General features: G+C 55.3%; 1 protein-coding gene across 1 annotated transcript; it reads left to right on the top strand.

The window, feature by feature from the left end:
• Positions 1-366: 366 nt before the first annotated feature.
• Positions 367-4,116, top strand: NCDN (neurochondrin). Its single transcript, XM_010575988.1, has 6 exons — positions 367-528; positions 948-1,934; positions 2,156-2,382; positions 2,558-2,782; positions 3,005-3,147; positions 3,470-4,116. Exons 1-6 carry the CDS (start codon positions 427-429, stop codon positions 3,904-3,906), a joined length of 2,121 nt encoding a protein of 706 aa, XP_010574290.1. The 5' UTR covers positions 367-426; the 3' UTR covers positions 3,907-4,116.
• Positions 4,117-9,330: the final 5,214 nt, after the last annotated feature.

The raw sequence follows: 9,330 nt of genomic DNA, 5'->3' as shown, positions 1-9,330 counted from the left end.
GGCGGCGGCGCCTCGGCGGGCAGCCGCTCACCCCTCACCCGGAAGCTGAACAGCCGGCCTCACCGGAACCGGGACCGGAACCGGGACCGGGCTCTGCGGGCACCCTCCGGTCAGTGCCGGGGCTCCGGAGCCGGCTGTCCCGGATCACGGCGGGGCGGGGCGGGGCGGCACCGCCCTCCCCGCAACCGGCGGAGCGAGGACGCTTCGCAGCTACAGGTGACTTGCCCGTAAAGCCGCGCGGAGGCGGTGGCTTCGGGGACTTCCCAACAAGGCGGCAGGCTATTGGCCGTGCGGCGCGGTGGCGGCGCGCTGATTGGTTGAGAGGCCACCCCGGGCGGAACAGCGCTAAGGGGAAGGGGCCTGAGAGAACCCGGGGTGGGTGCCGGGGGCGGGGGGTGCCTGTCCGCCAAACCGACTCGCCGGGCCATGGCCTCGGACTCCGGAGACAGAAACCCGACGCTGAAGAAGTGCCTCGCCGTCCTCAGAGAGGCGAGAAATGACAACGAGCAGTTCGCAGCCCTGCTCCTGGTAAGGAACGGCTGCGGGATGGAGCCGCCGGCGCCATCGCCTCAGGAACGGGCCGGGGAGGGGGAAGGCGAGACCCGCTTCTGGAAAGGAGAGAGCCCGAGCGGCGTTTTGTAGCTGGGCTGGCTGGCGTTGGGAGCTTCGGGGCAAGGTGCTGCGATGCCTCGGTGTTCCCGTCAGCAAATGGAGGGAGCCTGGCCTTGGCTCGCGTGTGCTGAGGGTTAGTCGGCGTTGCCGCACGCTTGAAGCACTCTGGTAAAGCTCTGGATTAGCGCTTAGACCGAGTGTCCAGCTCACTGGTCAGGGGTTCACTTTTCTGTACTCATGGAAGTTGTTTAGGCTTCTGATTTTCCCCGTTCCATCCTGTAAATTTAGCAAAGCTCCTTGCTGCGCTGCACGCTCACCCCTGGTTTGCCTTACAGGTGACCAAAGCGGTCAGAGCCGGAGAAGTAGACGCCAAGACCCGTCGCCAGATCTTTGACGCAATTGGATTCACGTTTCCAAATCGCCTGCTCACCTCCAGGCAGCCCCCGGCGGGCTGCCCCGAGCACACCTTCCAGGCGCTGGGCCTTACTCTGTTAGCATGTTTCTGCACCGATCCAGAGTTAGCTGGTCATTCCCAGATCTTGAACAAAATCCCAACCTTCAATGACATCCTGGTTTCCCCTTGCAATCCAGACAGCACGTCCATGATCGATGATGTGTACCAGTGCCTGAGTGCTGTCATGGCCACTGCCAGGGGTCCCAGAGAGTTGGTGACCAAAGGGACGGTGTCTGCCCTGTGCCAGGCCTACGTGAATTGCAGTTACGGCTCTGACCGTGCCTTGACACTGCTCTTGGGGCTGTTGGCCATAGCAGAGGTGAAGTGCTGGCAGAGAGACGCTCCACACCTCCTGGCCGTGCTGAGCAAGCTCTCTGATGATTTTCTCAAGGCTGAAGACATGACCAAATTTGAGTTGTGTGAGGTTCTGCCTCGCTTCATCCCCCTGTCACCACCGCTCACACAGGACTCACGGGGCTCTGAGTGCCTCCATAAACTTTACAAAGGGCTGGCTAACATCTTGGGCAGTAAACTCGGCCAGTCGCAGCGGGACCCTGCTCTGAAGCTTGCTGCCTGCCTCGTGCAGGCCTGTGGGTCAGAGTGGATCCCAGCAGGGAGTGCTGGAAGTAAGTTCCTGGCCTTGCTGGTGAACTTGGCTTGTGTGGAGGTCCGCCTGACCCTAGAGGAGCCAGACCCCTTGGAGGTGGAGGGGAAGAAAGAAGTGGTAACGGCCTGCTATGTCCTTATTGAGATGGGGATCCAGGAGTGCCTGAGAGAAGAGAAACCGCTGCTAGAATTGGTGCAGAAAATGCAGCTCATGAGGATCATGGAGGAGGCATTTGGAGCTGTAATATTCTACTTGAGACAGGTAATGCAGGGCTCTCAAGCAAAGAGCATGTTTTTGTGGATTTCTCTGGGAGTCTTTGATTGCTATTCACTGAGACGCTTCATGGGTGCTCAGCAGCTCATGGCCATAGCTGTGTAGAGCAACATGTGCCTCTTGGCCCAGTGTGGTTTTCATACCTGCAGTAGCTCGATAGGACAGCAGCCCTAACATGTCATTTTCTGTCTGCTTTCTTCTTCATGCAGGTTAAACAGGAGGAGCTACAAGATCCTTTCATATTTGCTTCTGTTCGAATCCTTGGAGCCTGGATGGCAGAAGAGACATCCTCCCTCAAGCAGGAAATCTGTGAGCTTTTGCCTTTCCTTGTTCATTATGCCAAGAAGCTTTTCAAAGAGGGTAGCCCAGCTGCGAGTCTTCCCCAGCCAGAGCTGGTCAGCACTGAGGGCTCTGGTGTACCCCAGGATGCCCTGAGGTGTGTATTTTAAGCACAGAGTTGATTCATTTTAGCGCAAACCTGCTCAAATCTTTTTCTATTTTCTGTTCTCCCTGCAGTGCCAATTCCGTGACTCTTTCCCCCCCCCAGTTGGATGTAAATGCAGGGCTTAGACCCATTCTGCCTCATGTTACCAATTTCTTTCCCCTTCCAGATTTCTGCTACCTGGCTTTTGTCATTTAACAGCAGAGGACAGGCCCCGGGACATCCTCATCTCAGAAGGGGCACCAGCACTGCTGTCTGAGTACTTCCTCTATCAGTGGGAGGTACTGACCTCCAAGCCCAGGTCGCTGACTCCCCTGACAAACACTGAAATGAGTCTACAGACTGCGTGTGGGATTTTCCTTAACCTGGTTGTGACTGCGCCAGACCTCATCAGGTAACAGAGCCGTAGGAGCTTGCTTTAAGATTGTCGGTGGGAAGAAAGAGAGCGCATTGTGCAATGAGCTTGCAGGATCTTTTAAGACACTGTGCTGAAAAAGGGATATCCCTTTTTCAACACCAGTTACATTACTTTTTTGGTGCTGCATTTAAGCTTGACGTTTTCAGGTGCTTCTGGCCCTGCTCAGGAAACGTGTCTCAGGGTTTGCTTTCTCTCTAGGCGGGACAAAACCTTTTTGTCCTTGATGGACATATTGCTGAAGTCTCTTCCGCTTCTGCTGCCCCAGAAAGATCACCTGGTTCTAGCAGCCAACATTGCCACTCTGGGCCTGATGATGGCCAGGACCCTTGCAAGTTCGGCAGGTAAGAAGAGTTCCCACTGGCAAAGTTGCGCATTGCTCTGCACGGGCAGAGACTGGGGTCTGCGTGGTTGGGCTGGAGAAAGCAAACGCAAGGGAAACAGGTCCAGTTTCTGTCATTGGAAAAGTGACCAAACCAAAAACCTGGAGGAGCAAGGAATATGCAGAAAATTCAGCAGGCCGATGTGCTGGGATTAAGAGATTTCTAGGGCAGGAGGATGGTATTCTGCTCTCCCTGAAAGCCCTGCTGCAGACAGGCCCACCGAAGGGTCCTTCCTTTGCCGAGCGAGCTCTGTATTGAGTCATTCATTTCCTTTTTCTTTCAGCTCTTCAGGGGACACAGTCTGCCAAGGAGTTTTTCAGAGCTGCCATTTGCTTCCTATCACAGGCCCACACCGCCCAAGCAGACCCTGGTAGGGACGGCTTGGCCGCGGCCGTGTCACCTGCCTACGTGAGTGCCTGGGCTGACATCAGTGAGCTCTGGTTCCTGGGGATGCAGGCCTTGGCCGGCTGCGTGCCGCTTTTTCCCTGGCTGCCGCAAGCTGTCCTCCAGGCACGGTGGCTGGAAGGCCTCTCGGAGTTACTGGCTCGCGTCGCTCCAGCCTCAGTGGATTTTGAGCTCATTGCTGCTTTCCAGGGTGTGTTAGTAGAGCTGGCCAGAGCCAGCAAGCCATGCAGGGATGTGATCCTGTCACACCACGGCAGGGAGTGGGCCAACCTTTATGGTATGGCAGCTTTGGAACAGTGTCTGTCTGAGCAGTGAAGAGCTAGCGGCACCCTGGTGTGGGAAATGAAGCCAGACTCCCGCACAAGATCTGTTCAACATTTCTCACGTGCCCTTTGGTGCCAGGTGGGGACAAAAAGCATTTGAATGACCAAACTTTATAAAACTGGAGTGATGCAGCAGAGCTCAGCGGGATTTGCACTGTCCACAACCTGATGTGCAGAACTGTTGCTGCCTCAGAACGTTTCAACATGCACCTGCTTGACCTTCGGTCAGTATTTCTTTTTAAAACCAGACTGTTTTATTATTAAAGACGTTTTATGTTGCTTTGTTTTTCAAACTCCTGTGGTGGTGGGATTTATTTCTGCCCAGGGCCCTGAGAAGTTGCCTGCTTCTCCCTTTAACATAGTCTCCCAATTTTGTCACAGTAAGCCCTTTAGGATGTCACCTTATTTTATGTCAGAGACCTGCACGTGTTAGTAAAGTAACTTGGCACTACACATAGAAGCCTGCAAAAAGCAGGAACAGGAAAAGCTTTAATATTTACCAATAGCAGTGAGAATAACTCTGTAACTTGGCACAGACCTGTCCCCTTCTGGTGTGAGGATGCACAAAGGCCCTTTTGCCATGCTGTGGGATGACCCCCCCGCCCCCCTCCCGGCTCATATCGACAACTGGTACCATCCCAAATTCATGCCTAGAAAACCATCACAGCATCACTTGCTGTTGCCTGTTTTGCCCTGTGACACACCTGCACAAGGCACAGCCACCGGGATTTTTATTTGCTCGGGCTCCCTCTCGCTGCAGGGATGGGATATATGGACGGGATTTTTCCACTCTTGCAAGGCAAGGGGTTTAACCTGCAAAGGCCTGGGCTCTCTTTAGAGCCTTTGGGTACAGACTGTGAAAGCAGAAATAAGTGAATTACACCTCTCTGACTCCCTGCAGACCGAGGAGTAGTTTGCTTTTCGGAAGAGAAAGGCCACATGTACAGTGGGAATAAATCATTTGTACCACTGGCTTTGCAGCCTGGGCTGCCACCTCTCGGGTATCCTGTGAGCCTGAGCCTAAAAACTCCCACAAAGAGCAGCCGGGACGGGGTGGTATTTCGGAGTTTTTCTGACGGAGGATGGCTGCGGCCGGAGCAGAGCTCCCTGCTCGGGCTGCAGCCGGGCCCGGGAAGGGTTTTCCACCAGGTGTCAGCCGAGGAGCTCGTTGGGAGCCGCAGCCTCGCCGGGGAGCGGCTCTCCTGCCAGACCAAGGCACGGATCCTGGCTGCCCTCAGAACTCATGCTGGGGAATCCTCTGATTGAGGGAAAAATCAAGCGAGGAGCTGTCTCAGAAGGAGGGCTGAGTCTGGGTGTATTCCTGCTCTATACCGTATTTTTAGCTCACTGCTTTATCAAAGCAAACGCCTTACACAACTGCAGAGGAGGCGTCTGCTGTTGCTCAGGAAAAGTATCTTTCTGATCTTTCCAGCTCAGCCCTGAAAAGTTAATGCAAGTTGGAACAAAGGTAGGTGCTACCAGAAGAAAGCGATGCAAGCCAAACAAGCAAATGAGCCTCCTGGCCTTGGAAAAGAGCATAACTCTGCTCGAGCGTGGGCTGGGAGAGTCTCCCCGTCCTGCCAAGAACACCTCATCCCTGCACCGCGGGGAAACATCAATACGTTGGACGAGTCAGAAACACATTTCAGATTGTCAGAAAAAACATCCAAACACCCAAATGCTTTACCTTCGACTGTTCTCAGTCTCGTAAACTCTTCTGCCTCTGGTCAAAGGGTGTGGGCTTTCCATTAATGAAAGGCTATCATTAGTGCTAATGAGAGATAGGCACCTGTATCAGCAGGAGAGCACTCTCCTCTCTCCCCCAGCGCTGCACTGGGCTCGCTGTGGTTAGCGGCGCTGGCTTGGCCGTCGTTCATCCCCACGGGCAGCAGTAGGAGCTTCTACAACACCCGACCGGAGATCCCGTCCGGGCCTGCAGGACCCCATCCAAGACTAGATCAGTCCTAGACCCGCAGGCCTTTGGCTGCTGGTGTTTAATTCCCAGGCAGGCTAGCTGGGAGCAAACCAAGAGCCCAGGGAAGTCCTCCAGTTTATCCTTCACCACATCCTAGGGCAGTGGATTTTGGCCACCAGCAGGTGCCTGGGGAGGAGCACCTGTCCCTCATTCTCCCACTCTTCAGTGGAAAGTCCCATCAGGTGTGAGAAGGACCGGCCATGCCTTGCCAGAGCTGCACCCTCCCAGAGACCCCGATGGCTCATCATATACTTGTTTCTTTGCATAACACAAAACATGTTCCTCTTGGCTGCCCATGGGCTGACAGAGGATGGGGTGAGACACCAGCCTTGCTCTGGGATGTTACCAGGCTGAATGCCAGAGGGGATGCACTGTGTAGATGCTGGGGGTCCTTGAGCAATATCACTGCTCTCTTGTCCCTCGACACCACTTTCCAAACACATTCTTGGGCAGAGCACCCCTAAAAGGCTGGTTCCCCTCCCCGAGACCCCTGGGCTCTAACAACAGGGAGCACAGCACCTTCAGGAGGGGAGAGCACAGGAGCTGGCGGAGGCCTCCTGACTTGCGGGTGTCTCCGTTGGCTCTGCTTGTGCCGGCCTGCAGGCCCCGGCGTGCCCGAGGCGGCTCAGCCCAGCGCGAGGGAGATGGTGCCCCAGCAGCCTGGCTGAGGCTTCAAAGGCTGCAGGGTGACTCCTCGGCCACCACGAGCTTTGGAAGCCCAACCGCAGGTTCTGCCATCGGCAGCTGGCATCTGTGGGCATCGATCCGCTAGCGCAAGAAAGGTGGATGATGGCATCAGCTAACATCCCCCGTCTTCCACGGCACTTTGAGATCCCAGCACGGAGTGGGATTGCAGCCAGCAACACCCAGAGCAAACCGTGCTTTATCTCCCAGTGCATTTTCGACACCAGAGCGAGCTCTCCAGGAACAAGATGATCATTCACCATGGCTTGGACAAGATGAATAAGGCCCCAGAGATGCAGACGTACATTCTGTTTCGCTTTGACAGCTTAAATGTCATAATGCCTTTGCAAACCCGACCATGGCATACATTTTCTTACGGCCTTTATTCATATCACCCCAAAAGCACTGGCAATAAAATTAAATATTTCATAAGGTTGTTATTTGGCTGCTGCACTGCAGGAGCCAAGCGCGGCCCCCTCCCACAAACCTCTTGCTGCAAGATGTAGCAGGGCTGGTGAGGGTGGATGCCTGAGCAGAGAGGCGAGGGCTGCCCCGTTCCCTGTGCACCCCTCGATGGAGCCCTTGTCCTTCTCCCCAAAGCCCTGCCTGGCTCTCCGGCCCCCCAGCAGGGAGCTTCCTTCCCCACCTGGATTGCTGGGGGGTGTGTGTGTAAGAAATGATAGGAGCAGCCAGCATTTCTCTGAGGTGTCGATGGGAGCCGGGCTTCTGGGGAAGAACCAGTCCATCTTTGGCTCGGGCAGGGAGCTGTGCTCACATACTTTTGTTTCCATGCCCCTACTGCCCTGCTCCGCCGGTATTTTCGTGGCTGACCTCCGAAAGCAGAGGTTGCTGCCTCAAGCCCCTCGCACGCTCCTGGAAGAGCCGACATACACACTGATCTCCCTGGGAAGGAGTACTGGGACCTTTGTTACAAAACCAGTTTTTCAGAGATTTCTCGCTTGGGTGTGAACGCAACAAGTGGTCCCTGGGGTGGAGACGTGGCCCAGACTGACCGCGAACATTCCCCATAGCTGGGGGGCGAGCAGGCAGCTGTCATGTTGAGGCCCTCGCGCGATCATGGCATTCTGTTAGCAGACATGAAGGACACTTGGCAGAACAAAACGTGAGCACAGCTGGATGTGCACGTGGTCCTTCAACTGGGGGCCTAAAGAGCAGGGAGTGGAGAGCTGTGTTTTAGCATCCTGTATTCAGATGACCCCCAGCAATTGCTCTGGCCATGCTGAACCAGTAATGGAACCAGGCAGCTGCTGGAACAGCATGTGTGCAGCACCCAGTGTGAGAGTCCTCAGCCCTGCCTGGGGCGTCAGGACAGCAGGTTAAAGCGAATAATTGTTCATCATTACCATTAGTGGCCTACTGGCTGCTTCCTGCCCATGGGAGGCCCATGGCTTTAGTTCGCCCTCATCACCAGGTGGGCAAAAACACTCTTAGCAACGCTGGATGGAGAGGATGGGGCAGTGAGGGACTCAACCAGGTCTCAGCCATCTTGCAGGGACCGTTCGGGTGCTTGCAGGGCTCGGACCGTGTTGCTGGGCAGGACCCGAGGGCTGGGAAGGTGCTGCTTGTGCTCCCAGTGGAGAGGGTGCCAGGGCAGAGGAGCTGCTGGGGGCTGCACAAAGGAACGGTCGGAGCTCGCCTTTGGCACGGGCACACGCAGGCCCCAGCAGCGGTCACAGCCGCTCGCTCTTGTCAGCTGCGAGGTCCTTTGTCCCCTTCCTGGGCACCGCTGGGCTGGGGGGGTGAGAAGCCCCGAGCCGACCCCCTGGCAGCCCCACCAGGCTGGGGCTGCCCCAGCCCCCTGCCCCAGCCCACCGCATTGCCACGAGCCCAGTTTGCCTGGCATGCTTGGTGGCAGCAGGGCAGCTTTGCCTTTTGTTTTTCCTTCCCTTTGTCTGTCAGTGTTGCAGGTTTCCTCTGCTCTGTCTCATTTTTGGGTGGAACCACGGCTTCCCTCTGAGCTGCCGCCGGGGAGCATCCTCCCGTTCGCCCCGCGGTCCCACACGCAGGCCGGCTCGCGGCCCTTCGCGCCCAGATTTTGCACAGTTTCACCTCTTTCAGACGAATAAAGACTTGACATTATACGGACTAGACGAGCAAGGGATGTTAAGAATGAACTGGAACATAACTGCAAAATACAGCATGTCCAATCCAATTTTTGCTAGCGAATGAAACGGATCTGGTGGAAAATAAATACAGAACTTTCAGGAGCAGCGTCCTTGAACAGCATTTGAGGGGGATGCAGAGATTTGAATAGATCAGCCCCTTATACCTCTGCACATCCCTCCTCCCTCCCTTAAATACCATCTTTAATAGAAATACATTAGAATAAATGATCAGCCCTTGCCTCCTAAAGACAGGTGGCAGGGTAATATTAAAAGAAATGAATAAAAATTCATTTAATGAGCATTGTTAATTAAACCTGGAAATCAAAGAGGTCTGAGTTGTGGGAATTCGGAGGAAAAATGAAAATGAAGGGAGCTGTAGCTCGGGGCAGGAAGAGTGGAATTAAATTAAATGCAATGTGGGATTGTGTTTGTTAATGTCGATCACACATCACGGTGTATTACAGTTGGGGGTAAAGGGTTTGTTCTCCGCTCGCACACAAATTACACGCTGCCACCAATGGAAACTCCTGCGCAGCCACGGGCAGCTCCCGGCGGGTGGCACGGTGAGACCGCGGGGACCCCGCGGGGACACGGCCGCCCCCGAGCCCGGTCACGGCGCCCGTGGGCCGCC

Source organism: Haliaeetus leucocephalus, unplaced genomic scaffold (assembly GCF_000737465.1).
Source record: "Haliaeetus leucocephalus isolate CR32 unplaced genomic scaffold, Haliaeetus_leucocephalus-4.0 Scaffold517, whole genome shotgun sequence".
Lineage (NCBI taxonomy): Eukaryota > Metazoa > Chordata > Aves > Accipitriformes > Accipitridae > Haliaeetus > Haliaeetus leucocephalus.
Note: the sequence above shows the minus strand (reverse complement) of the source record. Positions and strands in the feature narration are given on the sequence as shown.

What these genes read in the sequence shown, in the direction of transcription:
- NCDN (XM_010575988.1), top strand. Translation starts at nt 427, where the DNA reads ATGGCCTCGGACTCCGGAGACAGAAACCCGACGCTGAAGAAGTGCCTC. An exon ending in AGTTCGCAGCCCTGCTCCTG is followed by an intron (nt 529 to 947) that starts GTAAGGAACGGC and finishes TTTGCCTTACAG; the next exon opens with GTGACCAAAGCGGTCAGAGC. An exon ending in GACCCTTGCAAGTTCGGCAG is followed by an intron (nt 3,148 to 3,469) that starts GTAAGAAGAGTT and finishes TTTTTCTTTCAG; the next exon opens with CTCTTCAGGGGACACAGTCT.